The 21,286-nt window shown below is 41.1% G+C and overlaps 1 protein-coding gene across 3 annotated transcripts in view; it reads left to right on the top strand.

The window, feature by feature from the left end:
- magi3b (membrane associated guanylate kinase, WW and PDZ domain containing 3b) overlaps nucleotides 1–21,286 on the top strand; it is a 170,481-nt gene that overhangs the window by 106,948 nt on the left and 42,247 nt on the right. For all 3 annotated transcript variants that reach the window (XM_074639883.1, XM_074639884.1, XM_074639885.1), the window contains exons 2-3: nucleotides 4,533–4,649; nucleotides 17,011–17,130. In XM_074639883.1, the coding sequence (XP_074495984.1) occupies nucleotides 4,533–4,649; nucleotides 17,011–17,130 (237 nt within the window). The remainder of the gene's footprint in view (nucleotides 1–4,532; nucleotides 4,650–17,010; nucleotides 17,131–21,286) is intronic.

Raw genomic sequence — 21,286 nt, 5'->3', positions numbered from 1 at the left:
CTCTACGGCCACAAACATCTACTGCTGAGGGCCGTTGACTACTGATGGTTAGACATGATGTGCATGTGTGTGAGTTACGGAGAGTCCTCAACTGGAAGAAGATGTCACCATTCTTTCATCATCAAAGAGAGAGTTTCATCATCACATGCAAAGTTTTTAGCCGACGATTAAGGGCTCTATGTGAAGAGTGATATTTGATGTGATTGGCTCGTGCTCAGGGAGATTTAGAGAACGGGAAAAGATCAAAACCTAGTATATAAGACGGGGTAAAAAGCCCAATATTACATGCAAAGACTGCATGATTCCCACAGCATCAATGAATGCTAGCCCAGGAAAACTGCTAAAAAGAAAATCCTAGCAATTCAGGTATAAAAGATCATTTGAAGACACCTCATGGAGGAAATTCAAAGTGGAAGAACCAAGACATAGAGAGGAAAAATACTTTTACAAAAACAAATTAAAAAAGGATATAGTTTCAAAACATTATCAGCTACAGTTGTCTACCTCATAACTGAGGCTGAAGTATCTCCATGCAAGAAGTCAAGACAGACAGAAGAAATAAGCAGCTTTCACTCAAGATTTTATCCACAGTATACTTATCTTTGGTGCTCTTGCTGTTCACACAGCTAACACTATGCCGCAATATATTCTGAACATCACTGTAAAGCCAGTTGACATGATCTCACAGATAGGAGTGTTTAGCTTTGGGTAAACCCAGGATAACCAACAGATCGATGATGTTACATGTATCTTATTACCAGCCGTGACAGTGACGCTGGTATTGTTTTCACCTTGTGAGTCTGTGTGTGTGTGTGTCATCATGGTAAAATGTGGTCCTGGAGACATCTACAGTAGTGGGAACTACCATAGAGGCTGTTTTGAGTACTTTGCCGGGTGATTATGTTTCTGTCTGTTTGTCTGTGGACAGATTTTGTGTCACAACCGTGCAAGACGTAGTCACAAAACTTTACAGATGTGTAGTTGAGATCCGAGCAAGGGTGTTGGAGAGGCAGGGATGTCACAATGCCAAAATTTAGTAGTCAATACCAATGCTAGTGACATTCTGCGATTCAATACCAAAGAAACTAAAAACTAAACAATAAACACTTAGAGCTAGTGTTAGGAAGTTAAACAGGCCATAATTCCCTCTCTATTATCTATTTTATATTGCTGTGAAAACTTCTCCTTCAAACAACTGGCTTTATTCAAGTTTGTCGCCAAAAACTACATTTTACAAGATACATTTGAACACATCATGATAACGTTATAATTTACCTTTGCCTAAATAAAAATGTGCCTTCATTTTACTGACTAGAGCCTGAACGCATGATAATGAAACTCAATGCAACCTCCATTAACATTAGCTGTTATCTCTGCAGGACTGTGCTGCCCACCGGCTGCTAACAGCAAACGTTACAGTTTCAACACAGATTTGTTGTTCACAATGCAGCATTATCAGGGAAAAAATCTGGTGCATCGATAATGAGTTTACAGCATCCTTTTGGATTTAAGATACCGTTGTGTTAAAGGTTGGTTATATACTTTTTAACTGCGGATGTATTTGTGGGTTGTAAATAAATTTGGGATGCTGTTCATATATTCAACTTGGGATGTAAATAAATCTGAGATAGTTTTTATATTATATTATATTATCATTCTATGATATATGAGTTATTAGAGGAGAAGTGAGAAAGGGGTAGGGTAATATAAGTTTTTCTTCTACCTACTCCTTTTCGGACACTATAACTCTTGTTTTGTTTGTTATTATTTTGTATCTGTTTTTATTTATTATATGTTCGAAATAAAGTCTTTCATTCATTCATTCATTACTCTCGAGCCCCCCCGGTACCTGTAGTACCTGCGGTACTGCAGAAAAACAAGTACCGTCACATTTTCAGAATTTTGGCATCGACTTGGTACCACAGTTTCAGGTCTCGTGACATCCCTAAGTAGGGGGGTAGGAAGTGGGGAAGGGGCCATTGGTCCCCCCACTTTACGCCCTTGGCCCGAATTGGTGCCGTCGCAGGATGGTTTCTAGTTTATTGTGGATTTAACTGCCAAAAAGTTGGCATGTTTTGGCTTGAAGACGAGGCTGTTTTACTGATTTGAAGCTAACTTTGTTGAATCCTCCCTTGGATGCTACATCACTTGCTGACAGCATATGGAGCACATGTAGTTTGTTGAAACGGCCATGTTTCCCCATTAATTCCCTGGTGTGCGAGCTGAATTTGAACAAAAAGGATATTCTGGGACAGTTTTGAGATGAAGTTGCCAGATCGGGCCTTGGTTCCCCAGTCTCAGTCTGTTTGTCTGCTAGACCAGCTGTGATGCGGGCCATGCGGCGCTCTTTGGAGAGGCAGACGGAGAGCGGCGCAACCTTCATTCTGAAAAGCCAGGCCCGTCAGGACGACTGCTCCTAAAACAGTGTCAGATGGCGGCGAGGCCTGCGGACATGAGGGGCATTTTGATGCGAGTCAACAACGGCCTCCAAAACTTGGAGCGCGAGGACGTTTAGCATACAAAATAAAAATGGGATTTCTGCGTGGTGCGGTCACAATAATGGCTCGTGTTGGTTTCTGTCACAAGTTGAGCAGGAAAAGAGGATTTGAGGATTGAGAAAGCTGAAATATTCCCAGAGCTCATGATTATTCTATCACCCCTCCGTAGTCTAGTACATCTCCCCTCTCTGTTAGCTCATACAGTACGTCTACAGTAGCGAGATCTCGTCTTTAGTCCCGCTGATTGGTATTCATAGCAACGCAGAGAGGAGTCATGCTGAGCAGAATTTGGTCTGTGTGCAGCAGAGACGGGAGGAGAAACAGAGACAGAATAGGGGAAAGAAATGGGAAAAAAACTGATTACTTGTCTGTAGTCAAACCGTTTCAAAGCCTGCTCTACCCCGTCTGTCAAGAGATGAGGCTCACGCTGAAGCTCAGGGCAGGCAGACTCCGAAGATCTCTTCCTGTTTTCCAAACTCCTCATCATGTTCTTTCAGAGGCAAACTTTTTTTTCCCCGCTTGTGTATGACGACTCTGAAGTCTTCCCTCTGCCTCAAACTTTGCATGAACTTGCTTTTGTTTTTACAAAGGCTTCTGGGAGTAGAGAGCAAAGGCGAGATCTTTTCAGATTTTCTACGGCGCCTCACTTTTGAGGTTGCAGCATTGCGCATCTTTGGTGAAAAGTTATTGAGGCTCGTGTGTTGAAACTGTAAAGACAGTCGGGCGCTACGGCATCCATTATGTGTCACTTAGCAGTTTGGATTTTAGATTTGTTGCTTCAGATGAACGAAGGCGGGGATGACAATGAATTCAGCTCGGTCCAGTTTGTTCTTGGTGTTTTTTACCAAGCTGTCTTCACTCGGTATGCAAAATAGTCGGGAAAGCATTCTCGCGCAGCGTCGCGCTCCCTTTTCCTCAACACATTTTGAAGTGTTTCTAGGCCAAATATCACTCTCTCAAACCCTAAATCTCAATTTACCCTTCATGATTGAAGTGGATTTAACAGAGGGTATCAGAGTTTACAAAATGTGTTTAACCTTTGTCCTCTCCCTCAGCTTCAATCTCCCCTCAGTGATCAAACTGGAATTAAAAGGTGAATCAACAAGGATTTAAGCTCTCAGCCAGACAGGTCAGGTGGTCGTACATACTGTACGAGGCGTGTACTATGTGTGAAAACCTGCTGTGCCAAAATATAGATTCTGATCACTGTGAGTTTTGAGTTTATCCAAAGGGCTTTGAGAGGGTTTCAATTATTTGACCTGCTTACGAGTACGAGTGTGACACAGTCTGAAAAAATGCCTGCACCTGGAGCAGCACATTTCTGATTAGATTGGTGATGGTTTTAACACTGGATAAATGTGGATTACTAAAACTGACTGCTGATCTCAGCACTTTCATAGAACCAGATGTGAAATGACCAACTATTTATTTGGTAATTTGGCTTTAAAGTACCTGTTTGCAGAGTTGTGGACTCGAGTCACATGACTGGCACTCGAGTCAGACTCGAGAATGGATGTATTCAGAGAGCTGGATACAGTGTTGGAGGCGGACTCCCGTTCATTCCTATGAGAGTTGCTCAGTGGCGCATAAAGCCTACAGTATTTTTTCACTGTGGTATTGTCACTTTTACTTAAGTAAAAGATCTGAGTACTTCTTCCACCTCTGATGTTTTCGTATTAATGTTGCTTGCACTGCCTTTAATATACGATCATGGAGTAAATATATTGAACTGAATTTCACTGAATATATTTATTTTGGAATTATGCATTAATTCTGTTTAATCCCTCAGAAAATAATCTATTTCATGATATTAAGCACTCAATATCTGTGAAAATATCCCAAAATGAAACATCTATGCTCTAAAAGGGTAACCGCTTTGTCAAGTAGAACAAACGTTTGATCTAGTTCTGTGCTATTGATCACTTTGTGAGGGTACATGTCACTTGGATGGATTTCCTTTTAGACGTAAACCCCTCAGAGAGAGCACCACCATGTTTTTATTGACCCTTCCTTCCTCTGCCTCTGTTTTTGCAGGTAAAGTATTGAACACGGACCTGCGCCACTACCTCAGTCTGCAGTTTCAGAAGGGCTCACTGGACCACAAGCTCCAACAGATCATACGGGACAACCTCTACCTGCGTACCATCCCCTGTGAGTACACCATACATCACTCTCATTCACTGCACTCAAAAGATCATGCAAGTGCAAAGCAGACCAGGGATGTGCAGTACTTTCAGTATACATGCTCACATCCATTTTCATTCTTTCACAGCTCTCTGTCACACACTCTACAAAACACACACTCTTCAGTGTCACCATAGTAACCCGACCAAGGACATCTCTCTAACCCCCATGTACCTTATTTACTTCCGTGTCCTATCATCACAGTGATCAAAGCCATATTTTTTTCATAAATGACCCTGTGTTTTCACTCAGCTGCTCTGAAGTGACCAACTATTATTCTTTGCTGAAATCAGTAATGGCTTGGTAAACAAAAAGGTTGGTACTGTGGAAGAACAGCAGCCGTATACCTTTTAATTTATACATTATTGATCCATTGATTGCAATGTATATGTATGTACTGTATATATGAGGGCTGTCAATTGATTCAAATATTTAATTGTGATTAATCGCAAATTAATCACACATTTTTAATTTATTCAAACTGATTTGTCAAGTATTTAATACTCTTATCAACATTGGAGTGGGAAAATATGCTTGCTTTATGCAAATGTATGTATATATTTCTAATAGAAAATCAATTAACACAAAATAATGACAAATATTGTCCAGAAACCCTCACAGGTACTGTGTTTAGCATAAAAAATATGCTCAAATCGTAACATGGCAAACTGAAGCCCAACAGACAACAACAGCTGTCAGTGTGTCAGTGTGCTGACTTGACTATGACTTGGCCCAAACTGCATGTGATTATCATAAAGTGGGCATGTCTGTAAAGGGGAGACTCGTGGGTACCCATAGAACCCATTTTCATTCACATATCTTGAGGTCAGAGGTCAAGGGACCCCTTTGAAAATGGCCATGACATTTTTTACTCACCAAAATGTAGCTTAAATTTGGAGCGTTATTAAGCTTCCTTGGCGATAAGCTAGTATGATGTGGTAGGTACCAATGGATTCCTTAAGTTTTCTAGTTTCGTATCAGTATCTTCACTCTAGCGTTCACTCTAAAACTGAGCCTGCTACAGCGTCTGAAAGATCGATTGCGTTAATGCGTTAAAGAAATGAGTGGCGTTAAAACAAATTTGCGTTATTATCGTGTTAACTTTGACAGCCATAGTGTATATTTACTTTGATATTAATATTGCAAAACAGCTGTTGATCTAATAGCCTGCTGCGTAAAATGTATTTTGAGTGGATAAGTAGTGTATAATTTGTTTTTTACCATACAGACAAAATACCTTGTATCTGTAAAGTGTCACTTTCCAGGAGCTCAGAGAAAAAACACATTTCACATCAGAGCCTGACGCTCCTGTGTTTTTCTTGGTTTCGTTTTTATGAGCTTGAATATTCTAATCTTTTAAATGAAAGCATGAAAATTACCAAAATTAAAGTGACACGGCTGTTAGTATCGTAAAGGTGCAAATTAATATCCTGATTAAGGTTTGCGTGGGTTGCAGAAATGCAGGTTATCTGCCAAAATGGTGCCTCCAAATTAAATTTTCTCGGGAAGACATTTTTTTTCTTAAGTAAACAGCATCTGTCCTTGTATAAAAGTAAATTACAGTAGCAGCAAAGATGATTATCAGCATGAAAAGGCCAGGTAATTTATATTCCATTTATTATAAGGGCCTGAAATAACTAACTGATACATCCTGCTGATGTTTAAAGAGATATCGCTGCATTTGTGAAGCACCAGATGATGTGTGGAAGTGAAATTGCATTTTCAGGAGACTCTGACTCAGTATCCTGAGTGTGATCCTGAAACTGTGATGATGTTCATACAGATATTTTGGCCTAAATATTTTCCACGTCCCGTTGAGGACTGACTCTGCTCAGAGGAGCGCCGTAATTGAGTGTAGTCAAGGTTTTAGTCACATGCAGGGCGACTGCTCCTGAGGCGATGACAGACTCTTAGGCACAGCACTGTCACAAACAAGCAGCATCTCTGCTCTCTACTCCCCAAGGGCTGCAAGTTGCTCTCTGTCTTGTTCAGAGGAGGACTTGGATGCACAAGTGTGAAATTTTTTAGGAAGTAAGCTGTTTACCTTTCATGTATATTTAATTTCTTTGGCCATTTTTTTTTCTTTTCATCTTGGAAGGGGAGGAATATCATTCTTACCACCACCTTTTCTTTTCCTTCTTCTTCCCTTCTTTGCCTGTTTCACTCTCCGTCTTTATTTCATATACCTGTCAGTCACGTTCTGCGCTTTGCTGTTTCCTGGGCTATTGAGTTTCATTTGAATTGTTATTTGAATTTTTCTTTTCAGGTCAGTTACAGTGGATGGAAAGATGATCGATTATAATATTTAATCATGATTAAAGACATGATTGTCCATAGTTCATTTTGACAGCCCTAATATAGAGTTTTACAAAACTGTTTTTCCTCCCAAGGACAACCTGGTGGTCATTCTCGCCCACTTCCACAGTATTTTCTGTGACCCTCATACACCTGTACACACACCCCAATCTTAAGTACCTCAGCAAACATGGCGTTTCAATTTTTATCATGTACAATAGCGGCGGTCGTCGAGGTTTTATGGCCCCCCAACCTCCATTCATCATCAGCAGCCAGTGGGCTCACTGCATGAGTCTGACTCTCTAATCCCCAGCTTGAATTACTGTCTTAATGAGCAAGAGACCAGGACTCGCACAGTGACGGCACCTCCATCATTCACTCGCTCGCTTTCGGTCTCCCATCCTTCACCCTCTCGGTTTCACTTTCGCTCTTTCTCTGTTTCAATTACTCCCAGCCTGCCTGACTTGTTTTTCTTTACTTGGTTGGCTCGTTTTTGCTTTCTGTTTGAAGCTTTCTTCATATTTATGAGTTGATTTTGGTTACACGTCAAGCACAAAAAACGAAAAAAGAATTTAGAAAAGCAAAATATTTTTTTATTAATTGTATTATTGACCACTGTAATAAGTAACAACCAAAACAGATGAAATAATCACAAATAAATCTGCAGTTCTGATGTTTGAAAGAAAAGAAATCAAAGCCACAATGTTAAGTATTCACATCCCGATATCAGGTGCATTAAAGGGATAGTTCGTATGCTTTGGTTTGTGGTTGTTTGACCTACTTATCTATAGTCAATTTATTACCTACAGTAGATGACGGGCCGCACACCCCCAGTTTGGAGAAGCAGACAGGAGTTACCGCACGGAACCAAAGCAATGTACAGTACTGCTGTGGACGGGGCCGGCAGCAAAATGTATTTTAGCCACCTAAAAGAAAGGCTCACCTAAAACAATCAATAGCTATATTTACAATATTTTCTCCACATTACCTTGCCAAAATAGGGGCATGCCAACCGTCATCTACTGTAGGTAATACACTGATGGAGAAGTACCTGATACAACCCCACTAAAAACACAAACTATCATTTTAAAGGTACTGTTTGTAACTTCTTACACGTACACTCTTATAAATCATTGCGGGTCGGTGTCTCATGCGCGCTCGCGTGTGGCTACGCTGTTCCAACACAAACTACACGGAAGCATCAAAACCACAAAGTTAGATCTAGTGAAGCCCGTCTTGCAAAACAGTGTCAACTCTTCCTGCTCCAGCCCCTCTACCACGGCCAGAAGACACAGGGGAGACCGTAGCTTTGGTCTCCAGGGCCGGAGTCGATGCTGCGTCTGCTCTGCTGCCTGCCTGCTTGCCTTCACTCACACACCGCGCTCATTCTCTCTCGCTCCACCTCTCACGTGCATGCGCGCATAACACACACTGCAGAAGAGTTAGTTTAGCTCTGAGAATATCTAGTGAATGTACAGTGGAAGTTTGTGCAGAAATAAATGCTGCAGCTCCTCCAGACCAACAGAGGTTTCCTGTGTCGTTTCCTGCTGCTGAGTGAATAGATGGGGCTCCGGAGCGAGTAACATTAACGTCTCAGACCAAAACTCCGGTGTCTCCCCTGTTCCTTCTGACCGCGGTCGGGAGGCTGAAGCAGGAAACACAGTATCAGCATCTATTCATGGAGAGACCTTCGTCTGGTCAGCTAACATTACTGCCAAGCAGGTGAAATATAGAGTGATATTGTGGTTTTAGCTGACGTGTGTCGTGTCACTGTTTTGAGCGATGCTCGTTCATGTCTATGCAGAGCGAGCACAAGCGCGAGCAACAGGACGCTGACTTTTGTTGACATAACGGCCACATGTGTCGCTGTTAACAAGCAATTTCTTATTCTTACATAGAGTCCCTTTAAGAAGGTCCATAAATAGATTTCTCTTGATTCATTGCAGTTGTGGGTCCCAGATTGAGCCCTACCATTAATTACATTAACATGCAGTACACACCTACTGTGTTTCCACTGATATTTTTAGGGTATTTACAAAATGCGTAGTTTGAAATCCAAACATCAGCTCTATTTCAGAGCATTAATTCTTATATGTGTAAACATATAATCTCTAAATGCATTTCCAGGTCTGTTTTGTATTATAATTCTGCAGACAGGCAACCGGCCAAACTGACATTAACCACAGTGGACCATGAAGCCACAGACAAGGTGCTTGTTGAGGCTTGTCTGTTGCTTTTTCTCAACTCCCCAAACTCACTCTCTGTCTCCTGTTCTTACTGCAGTTATTCTGCTCTAGCAGCTTCACCCTCTAAACGTGCTGTATGCTTGACTCCTCATCTTTTTGGCACTGAAACTTGAGGAATCTTTTTCTCATTGTGGGAAATCAATACTGTGGGTAGAAGTATACAAGGCAGGTTGAGGGAGTAGAGCTGCACCATACAATTACAAATTACAATACAAAACTATTTTTTTAATGTGTTGAGCATCACAAGTTGATGATAAATAACCATATCTGAGGGGTGGGTTTATACCCAGAATGTGTGTGACAATCAGGTGGGCTGTCACTGTGCCAGTGGTCCACTTCACTTATAACTACCAGCCAGCCACAATGCTGTACTCTCATACAACTGCAGCTGATCTGTGCTGTCTTTGTTTGTATGTCCGACCAGCACCACAGGGTCAGTTCTGGGGCCATAATGAATGTTTTAGTCTCTACTTTTTAGACCAGTTATGAAACCTAAAACAGAATGTTCAAATTGAAATGAAAGAGAGAAAGACGGGCATTTTGCGTGGTCTGTAATGGAGGGATAGAAGCGAAAAGGGAAGAACAGAGAGACAAAGAGAGCAAGCTCTTTACTGTCTGCGTGTGGTAAATCCCTGAGTCCCCTTCACTGGGCCTTGGGACGGGGCTTCATCTCATTTGGACTCTTGTGGAAACGCTGGAGGAGACTCTCAAGAGCTCTGGGGAGGACAAAAGGAGGAGGATTTTTCTAAGAGGACGGAGAGCTCAGGGTCACACACAGTCCCTCGACTCCCCGCTGAGATCAGGGATGAGCAGAGAGAGTTTGATCTCACACAAACTCCTTTTCGCTCATGCACACACACACACACACACACACACACACACACTGCACTTGGTAGGTAGACAAGCACTGACATGCAGGGAAAATTAGTCCACATACAGCTGTACTCTGTGACCTTCCTGTCTGCTTCGTTGCAACCATTTCAATAGAGGATTTCCTCTTCTGCCATAGACTGCATATAAGAAGTGGACATAGACACCGTGATGTCACCCATTGGTTTGTGCACTGCAGTTTTGAAACATCGAGTTTGGCATTTTGGTCGTTGCCATCTTGATTTTTTGGAACCAGAAGTGAAAAGAAAGGGTGGAGCTAAGTACAACTGAACCCTGAATAAGACGTTTTTAGGCGACCAAAAAGGTTATAATTAACTTTCATGAACTGAAAACACACTGTGAAAGGGTTAAAGTTCCAAGACGAAAACGCGGACAACTCCCAGACCGGACAACACGTAGTACGACCTGTCAATAACAAGGTAGCCAAGCCCTAAAGCAGTGGTTCCCAACCTTTTTCCACCCCTAATTGTATCTAAGAAAAGCTGAGCCCCCCCCATTTTCTGATGTCATCACCCTAAAAAAAACGTACAAATCCTCGAACAAAATTCAATCCAATTTGAATAAAGCAATTCAGTATATTAAATTAGGTTTTTGTTTTAGTAAATCAACTTTCTTTAATGAATATAACTCGTCAGTGCAATCCTCTCTTTGTGAGTGGCAAGCAGGGGAGCAATTGTTTTCTGACCGCATTGAAAATGTTGTTTTTGAAAGGCTAAACGCCAACAAATGTGGAATTGAAACAGAATATTTTGTTAGATAAAAACATCTTGTGAATTTGGGAAATTATTACATCTATCTTTTTTTCAATACATTTTGACTTTTGGACTTTACAAAGCTTTTGAGTTATTGGAAATGTTTGGATCACACAAGTCGGAATCAATCCTACGCTGTCACCACTGGAATCTAATGCTACGAATAGTATAATACCAATAATATTAGTGTAGCCTGATCTTTATCTGACACTGAGCAGAAATGCCAGGTTTAAACAGAATGTGGTCTTCTAAGTATCAAAAAAAAAATATATATTTTTATACAGACTTCTGTATAGATTATCCAGTATGTGTGTTATTATGATTTTAGTTATACATGTTCATGTTTACAATGTTTACTGAGGTAATAAATCAAGTGAGGAGTAGGGTCATTTTCTCATAGACTTCTATACAATCAGACTTCTTTTTGCAACCAGAGGAATCACCCCCTGCTGGCTGTTAGAAATGATGCAAGTTTGAGGCACTTAAATTGGCTTCACTTTTAAGAATCGGAGGTTGCCGCCTTTCTTCTCCTTATGCTCCTTCTCCTCAGTCTCCTCCTCAGTTGATTAATATTACATTGTAGGATGAAAGAATAATGGTAGAAGGTTGATGTGTAAGTAGTTTTGTATTTCTTGTTAAATGTTAATAGCTATACAACATGACAACAGCAGAGTAAGCCACATGAAAGAGCTTGCCTCAGTATCTTAAAAGCAAGCACTTCACAAAAAGACCAAAAGACTTTGGCTTTGTAATGATCCTCTTTCCTCTCTCGTTCCCTCTTTCTTTCTCGCCGTTTCAACAGCAAAGCCCTAAGCCATTTCTTTTTTTTTTTTGAAGCACCAACATAAAACTATGCTCAAAATCACCATGTTAAATTTATGGCCTGCCATTTCTGACTGACTACCTCTGATGTTCCCATCGTGACATCCTCTCAGCCCAGACGGTTGGAAAAAATAGGTCTCAGCAGAGCACAGCAGGCGTGAGACCTTGCAAGACTAAAGGGACAATTTGTTGCAGTCCAGGACAGAGGGACACACACATGCACATAGAAACACATGGCTTTGAGCACTGTGCATGGTCATGAAATTAAAGGAATAGTTTGACTTTTTGGGAAATATGCTTATTTATTTTCTTTGCAAGAGTAAGATGAGGGGATCAATAACTCTTATATCTGTACGGGAAGTACAAAGCAACAGCCAGCAGCCGGTTAGCTTAGCTTAGCATAAAGACTGGAAACAGGCTCTGTCCAATGGTATCAAAATCCACTTTATATCTCATTCATTTAATCTGTACAAAAACTGAAATGTAAAATATGACTGGTTCATGTGCCGGACTATTTCTTGGCAGAGCACAAAGTGACTTGCTGGAGTCTTGTTGTCATTGTCAGGTTGCCAGGCAACCAGCGAAATCTTTGAATTGTCTTTTTTGTACGGATTAAACAAACAACATACAGTATAACATGTTAAAGGTGCAATTGATAACATCGACAACATTAAGCCACTAGATGTCACACTCTCCCTCCCCCGTTCAATTGCATTCACTTTACAACAAGTGGTTGCCAGTTTGTTGCACAACTGCATATTTTGAGTGGAGTGAGACTCAGACAGTCATGTCTCGTGATCAATCTTTCCTGGTAGAGTAATGAAGTAATTAGCTATACATTAGCTATGGCTTTAGATTACTATATGCGGAGATGTTTCAAGATTCATGTAGGCCTATGTTAATGCTTAGTGTAGATCGGACTATTAAGCTAAGATAGCTAATAAGACGGGCGCTTACAGTCAAACCATTTATCAGTTTTTCCACACTATCTGGCATCTCGCCGACGACCCAGAGATACCACGTGATACGAACGTCCTCTATACTATTGGCTCACAAGCCTTGTTTGAAGTCAGAACCACACGTCAGATATCTTCCACGGAGATAAAAAAAAACATTCATTTTGGACTTGTCAAATTTTTAAAAATTATTAATTCACAATCATATATATATATATATATATATATATTTTTTACAAAAAGCGATACTTTTTTCTCAGCACCTTTCTTAAAGCTCTGTGGATGTATTGTTTTTTAAAATGATTCGTCTACATAACAATGTTATCAATAAGCCCATTAACTAGTGAGCTTTAAAGGGGCTAGTGGGCAGATTTCCTCCTGTTTCTAGTCTTTACGCTGAGCTAAGCACAGCAGATGCTGGCTGTAGCTATTATTTACTGTTCCGAGTGGTATCGATCCGATGATCTAACTCTCGGCAAGAAAGCAATTAAGTGTATTTCCCAAAATGTTGAAATATTCCTAATACTGTAACATGTTCTCATTTCCCAGCACTGCCAAATACAAATACATTCCCTGCTGTATTAACCAACGCTCTGTATAACTTTGTATTCTGACAGAAAGTCTTTGTTTTCTTTGATGAAGCCTCTCTATATCCACGCCCCTCTCTGGTCTAGTTTAATTAATTGCAGGGTATCGACTGCACCTTTTTCAACATGCACTGAGCATTTTGTTTGAAAGACCAGCCTCCAACAGTTTATTTGAAGGCATATCCCAAGTGTCAACGCCTGTTTTGAAAAGGAAAGCACGACAGGATGTTCCAATGTCTGCTGCTTTTTCAGTCGGATGTACCCTCAAAAGCTCGGCAAGCCCTCATTATATTGTCAGCGACTGATCCCCAATAGGAGGCTTATGGTATATATCAGTGTGACATCCGGCATGATGGCTCGGGGATATACTTGGCAGGTACATAACTGTGGCTCAAGTAATTGGGCTACAGGGGACGTTTTTTGAGTGACCAAAGCCAGTGCGGTCAGGCAAACAAGTTGGTAATGAGAAGCAGCAGAGGCTGGAAATCTCACACACGATGCAATGTCAACCGTTTTTGGTAACACAAAGTGTGGTGTGACATCAAGGCGCACTGTGGAAGGAAGCTCCTCTGATGGCTTTTTTTTTCTTTTTCAAGCTGCTTTTGCTCCTCTGCTCGGGTGCAGCGAAGCTGCCACAGTCCAATTAGCGAGAAAATATAAGAGCGGAAAAACAAAAGGGAATGGCAACATAAAGTTACTTAATAGGCCATTGGGTCTCCACAATCTGTACAGAAGCTTCACAGCTAATTGCCGCAGACTCTACATGCGTCAAGGAATCTACTTGGGGGATGCAACAACATATTTCAATGAAATCCCATCATAGTTGTACCAGAATAATGCTATTTAAAGGTCCCATATTATGCTCATTTTCAGGTTTAAACTTGTATTTTGTGTTTCTACTAGAACGTGTTTACATGCTGTAATGTTCGAAAAATACATTACTTTTCTCAGACTGTCTGCCTGAATATGCCTGTATTCACCCTCTGTCTGAAACGCTCTGTATTGGCGCATTTCAACGGAATTGCGTTGCTAGGCAACAGCTTGGGTCCATGTTTACTTCCTGTCAGCTGATGTCATTCACAACGGCTTCGTCCAAAATCGCACACTATGCAATACATACCCAATATGTGTACTATCATTGAACAAACTTTTGTGTGAAGAAACATCTTTGGAGACGCGTAACCATGGTAACCCTTACCAACCTCATGTTACCAAAACGATGATTTGTGAAAATCCAAGTCTGAACTAATTAAAAAAAAAAATTACGCCTAGCAAAGTGAAATCTTATGCTTAAACTTAAAGGAACAGTGTGTAGGATTTGGCGGTATCTAGCGGTGAGGTTGCAGATTACAACTTCTCCCGTGTGCCAAACGTAGGATTACTACGGTGGCTGATACAAAAACACGAATGCCCCTATTTTGAGCCAGATGTTGTAAGAGTAAAGTGCTTAGAGTGCGTGTACGTGGGAAGTGAGTGAGTGGTGAATCAAGAGAGAGAGAGCTGCAGCGACGGGAACAAGTGACTTTATCGACTCCGGCCCAAGCAGAAAAAGTTAACAGTGTTTGGTTTTCATACGGTACGCATACTGTCATCGAACAGATTAGCAAATTTCCTTAATGTATAATCAACACAAATCACAGCTGCTGTTTGTTGCTGTGTTGTACGCTGGTACACTGAGGGTCAAATTACTTGTGTGAAAGAGTGATGCCTCTTCTCCTGACTCATCTCCCAGAAAGATAATCTTTTCTGTGTGGAGTTCTGTCCTCCCTGTGCTGCTGCAGGGCTCCTCGGTGTGCTCTGATTTCCTCTGACACCAAAGTCAGGTTTGATTTGAAATTTTATATCGCCTGTTTTTCTGAATCGACTGGTGGCGATTCCTCCCAGCCTCACCCCACTGTCCTCCCCGCGACCCTGACAGGGATTCACCAGGCCGAGTGAGTGAATGAATGAATCTGCTACATAACCATGGGAGCGACAGTAAATTTCGGTGATAGAGATTGCCGTGGAATGTAGCAGTGATGATTTGTTCATGCTGTGTGCTTTTGTTCAGTCTCCCATGCAGTAAATAACCGCTGCCCTGCCTCCCGTTCAGCTGAGGTTATTTGTATGGACTTTACAAGTTTGGTGACACGCCACCTAATTAGCCTTGAGTGCAATAATAGCACAGTCCTGCTTATTTATTCATGGAATATGGTTTACATAATCCTCATGCTAATGTAATCATTTGCTGTCCATTTGTGCCTTGTGGATATTCATCCTGGAAGGACAAAACTCCCATCAGTATTGAAATAGACTGTGGCTTCACCACAGGAGCAATATCTGCACTCAGAATGGCCCTGTGTCATTTGCATCGATGCTGCCCACTGTGGCACCGAGTGAACCTAAACCACACCAGGACGTTACACAACCCATCGCCTCCATCATATTTCACAGCTACAATTTACTCGGCTGCTTTCTTCATTTCAGCTGTAGCCAGCACATACATCAAGAGCCTCCCAATAATAACTAATAACTAGCAGAAGCTGCAGTTACTCATAGAGGATTAAATGGATACCGCCAGAGGCCCTCATCAATTATCCATCTTTCACAGGATGGCACCAAGGTCTTTTTAGGTTTTCGTTCCTAAAATGAGATAGCCATCCTTTTGAAAAATGTGCTGCAGTCTTGTACGGAGATAGATCACACAAAAAGAGTTACAAACTGGATCCTTTGTATCTTGTGAATCGTAAGTAAGGAATGTCTTTTCTCAAAAATGTATAGTGACATAAAATTGTTTACTTACAAATTGCAGCCACACTCAATATGTATACACAAGGGCTGTCAAATTTAATGCAATAATAACGCAATAATAAAAGAGTTAACGCTAATTCATTAACGCAACTTGTGATTTTTAAGGTTGTAGCGGGCTCAGTTTTAAAGCAAGTGAAAATATGGTATGGTATGGTATGGTATGGTATGGTATCATAAGAAACTAGAAAACGTAAGGAATCCATTGGTACCTACCACATCATACTAGCTTATCACTAAGGAGGCTATATAACGCTCCAAAGTTAAGCAACATTTTGGAAAGGAAAAACTGTCATGGCTATTTTCAAAGGGGTCCCTTGACCTCTGACCTCAAGATATGTGAATGTAAATGGGTTCTATGGGTACCCATGAGTCTCCCCTTTACAGACATGCCCACTTTATGATAATCACATGCAGTTTGGGGCAAGTCATAGTCAAGTCAGCACACTGACACACTGACAGCTGTTGTTGCCTGTTGGGCTTGAGTTTGCCATGTTATGATTTGAGCATATGTTTTATGCTAAATGCAGTACCTGTGAGGGTTTCTGGGCAATATTTTTCATTGTTTTGTGTTGTTAATTAATAAATATATACATACATTTGCATAAAGCAGTATATTTGTCCACTCCCATGTTGATAAGAGTATTAAATACTTGACAAATCTCCCTTTTAAGGTACATTTTGGAACAGATAAAAAATTAATTTGCAATTAATCGCGATTAACTATGGACAACCATGCAATTAATAAGGATTACATATTTTAATCGTTAGACAGCCATAGTATAGGCTAAACATCTTGTTGCTATGCTGGAAGACGGTAGGAATGTGTTCGATAAAAGAGCTGGAGCTGAATGAGAGTTTTCTCAGCTCGCGTTCAAGGCTTTCACACAACAGAAGCAAAATACAACCAAAGTCCTTTCAAAAAGCATTGCATAATGTTACGTCATTAACTCAAGCACCTAAAACATTCTTTTCTTTTCGTTTCTTTACAGGCACCACACGGCTTCCTCGAGATGGGGAGGTGCCAGGAGTGGACTACAACTTTATAAGTGTTGGAGACTTCAGGATCCTGGAGGAGAGTGGACTTCTACTGGAGAGTGGGACCTATGATGGTGGGTATCACCTCGATGTTAAGGATATATGTGCGCGTGGCTGCATGCATTCATGTAGACCGTTCACGCTGACAGCTCTCTATACTGGAGTAACTGTAAGCTCGATATTCACGGTCATTATGAGTTAAAGCGTGCCTTAGTGAAATGTGACAAGCGGGACGAAATGTATTGATCAGTGAAACATGATTAAAGACTTGTTGGAAGTGACAGTGAGATTAGCAGCGTTGCTCCCAGCCCTTCAGATGAACTCCACTATTCTGTGTGTAGAACGGGACACAGGGATGACTTGTGCAGACATTATATATATAAATATACATGGAAATACTGTAGAAATCAGGACAAGGGTGTAACTGCTTTTGTCAGCAGGGATTCAAAAAATAAACCTTACATTTACTGAGTAAGCATTTTGCCAGCCAGCCTTTTAAAACCAGAATAACCAGCAGATGACAGTTGTGGTACACAGGTGCAGTTTTCTCGTTTTATTGCAGGCATTCAAAGAGTTAGTGCATTAAAGGGCCGTAGCCACGTTTGGGGTCATATTTTCTGTATTACAAATGTAAAAGTGCTACAACCTACATCAACGTATCCTCATACAATGGTTCGTTTGATATCTTGGGATGTATACAAATTACAGTGCATTACTTTTCAGCCTGACTACATCTACATACATTCAAATAAGGGTGTCGCTATATACCGGTATTGACGATAACCGCAATATTTAAAAAATGAAATATTGATATCATGTTAATAATACACAACTGATAATATTGTGGGAATAATCCAGCGCATCTTAAATCATTTTATGTATAGTTATGGTTACAGACTCTCTCAACCTACCTACACTCGTATTTTGAGTGGAATTAGCATTCAGTTGCCAAAAAAGAGAGAAATGCACCATAAATAGGTTAAAGATGAAATTGACTGATAGCATTATTATTATTATTATTGCTATATATATATATATATATATATATATATATATATATATTATATATATATATATAGTATATATATATATAATATATATATATATATATATATATATATAATATATATTATGTATAAAGAAGGAACAGGCTCCACTTTTTGCCTTTTTATTAAAGGGTAACTTAAGTATTTTTCAACCTGGACCCTATTTTCCCATGTTTTTGTGTCTAACTGGCTAATTGTGAGTTTCTGAAATTGGTTCACTATTGAGGGAGAGCGCTGTAGACAGCAGCTGCTCACAGGCTGCAATATAGTGATGGCCAGGGCAAGCTGGCACCGTCATTTATGCCCACTAAAAGTGCTTGTTATTTTTTATTGTTATTATAAGTGTCTTGGCATCCACGGTGGAAACGCGAGTGCCAGCCAGGCAGAGTTTATTTGAGTACAGAAAGTGTAGCTTAGTGTTATCTGAAAGACTTTCAATGTCATGGCTGAATATTTAGATGATTTGGTGGATGAGGTCTTTGAATTCAATGGCCGCCCACATTTATTTGAGCCAGAGTAGACGGATATTCATTGGATATGATTCTGTCGGATTGGTTCAATTAAAGTGCATTAGTGGTATTAAGTGTAAGATAATCAAATGCAAGTCCCAATAATATTCACCTAAAATAAAGAGTCCAGGGTTCAACAACAACAAAAAAGAACACAATTATTCAGGGATTCAGCAATAAACAACAAAATATAGAAATTTAGTTTGTTCACTCAAAAAGTAAAGCCAACATCTCCGACGCTGTCTGAGTAACCTCCGGTACCGGGCAGTTGATATAAGATGTACGTGCCTCTGTGTGTTTATGCGTCTGTGCCAGCACATCTTTGTCCGTCCTTGAAAATATACAGCAGATATTCACACAACAGAGTCTGAGCATGCAAGCGGCTGTAGCAGCTGATTGTGACCTTGTGTAAACCAGTCAAATAAACCCTCCCTCTCTCCTCTCACAGCCACAACCAGTAAGCTTTGGCTCATCACTAGCACCCAAAACTTGAATTTCTACTTCTCCAGTCTCTTTACTCTTAAAAAACAACTTTGGTTATGTTAATTTAAACTGCAAATGGCTGCAGTAAACATGTCAGGGGCAACGGATGCTTTACAACAAGTAGACAAGACCAGTCATGTTCTTTCCAGTAAGAAGTTTACACAAGGAAGGATATTTCAGCTTGGCGAACAGCTGAATGGCCAAGTATTTACCATTTTTTAACACCGTATACTACAATGGAGCATAAGCACTTGCTCTGCATTAAAAAGGTCTTGGAAAGTCAGACGGTCGCAGTGTATTTGTGTCAGGAGGGGATTGGAACGGAGGATTTCTCTCACATTGCGCAATGATTATAGCAATAACATGATAATCTTCCCCTCTCCTTAAGCTCATTCTTTCTTACTGCAAATCCAGGCTGCTGTGAAATGGGAGGGGATTTTTCTAAATACTCGAGGGGCAACCTCTGGTCGCGTGAATGGACCTTCTTTGCACCATTCTCTCGTTCCCATTCAGCCGTGTCTCGTGCTTCCCATACGGATGGAGAATTAAAAGATAAAGTTAAAATCCTCATCCAGTTAGAAAGCGCCTTAAGTCTGAGAGTAGCTTCCTCTGGGTGTGCACAAGTGTGTTTGTAGAGATTTGTGTGTGTGCATTTATGGATAGTGAAGTGCACTGGTGGGCTCGGAGGGGGGAGGCCTTTAGGATGCCCTTCCAGTGGAGAAAACATGATTAAGTGCCCTCTAGGGTGCCCTTTCAGTGAAGAAAACGTGATGAATTGGCCTCAAGGATGCCCTTCCAGTAGAGACAACATGATGAAGTACCCTCTAGGGTGCCCTTTCAGTGAAGAAAACGTGATGAATTGGCCTCAAGGATGCCCTTCCAGTAGAGAAAACATGATGAAGTACCCTCTAGGGTGCCCTTCCAGTTGAGAAAACGTGATGAAGAACCCTTTAGGGTGCCCTTCCATTGAAGAAAATGTGATTAATTGGCCTCTAGGGTGCCCTTCCACTGGATAAAACATGACACAGTGCCATATAGGCTACGCTACATGCTAGAAAACATTCTGCGCACTGGTTACCCGCCGCATGCATCTGGTACCCTTTTTTTTTTTTTTTTATATCCCCCTGCCCCCGTCAGACAGCTGAGTCATTGGTGAAGGGCATATTCTAACATGCGATGGGTGTGTTGAGGAGGATTCTTCCAAGGGTCTCTGATCCCAGTGACAAGGTATCAGCCCCCCATCCCCACTCCTCATCCTTGTAGCACAGTGGCAGCAATTATGATATTAAATACACACACACACACACACACACACACACACACACACACACACACACTGAGACACAGGTACACACAAACTGTATGAGCACACACTTGCACATAGAACAAATCCCATCCCGCCTTGTGTTGGAATGGATCATCTAAGAACGTGAAGATCAGGTTTTCAGGAGCTGCCAAGTCGCCCACGAGCTGTCCTTCATCTGTGAGCCGAAGCCAGGTGGGATTTGCACCTTCATAAAGAGGTTGACCGTGGGTAGAGAGTGTGAAATAGAGAGCAAACTGAGGAAGAACATATAATAGAGAGAGAGAGTTGATATAGAGGCATGCTGAATCCCTCAGCTCCCAAAGGAAGCAGGACTGCCTTGGCTGCGTGCAGATGTGTGGATTAGCTTCTCAAAAGTTGGACGGTTTGAGCATCCCTGAGAGAGAGCTGAACAGTCTGATAGTGACTGCTCCCCCCCTCCTCTTCTCTTCCTCTAAAACCCAGCATTGCATGGCGACTGTGGCAGAGAGTGTTGATCTCTCAGCAGCGGCACAGTGAACTCTAAAGAGGAGCTGGACGTAATTGGATCGAGGAATGGGATTTACTCCATTTGGTTGTGGTTGAAGCGCAGCCTCTCTTTTTCTTTGAAAAGAGGGAAATGAACAAGGTCAAAATTCCTCTTGTAAAGAGATCACATGGGTTGCATTCCTTCCGTGAAGAGCTCATGATTTACCTTCAGTTTATAAGCGAACAGTAAGTGAGTTGTACTCAAGGTACTGAGCTAATGGGACTCTTAGCTAATCATAATGGTCTCACTAATAGTCCCAAATGAGTTTCCTGAATGCTCATTATGTTAATGGTTCATGTATAACGTTTTTTTCTCCACCTAGAATATATTTCATGGGAGCCATTAAACGCATTGTACACA

Source organism: Sebastes fasciatus, chromosome 1 (genome assembly GCF_043250625.1).
Source record: "Sebastes fasciatus isolate fSebFas1 chromosome 1, fSebFas1.pri, whole genome shotgun sequence".
NCBI lineage: Eukaryota > Metazoa > Chordata > Actinopteri > Perciformes > Sebastidae > Sebastes > Sebastes fasciatus.
Note: the sequence above shows the minus strand (reverse complement) of the source record. Positions and strands in the feature narration are given on the sequence as shown.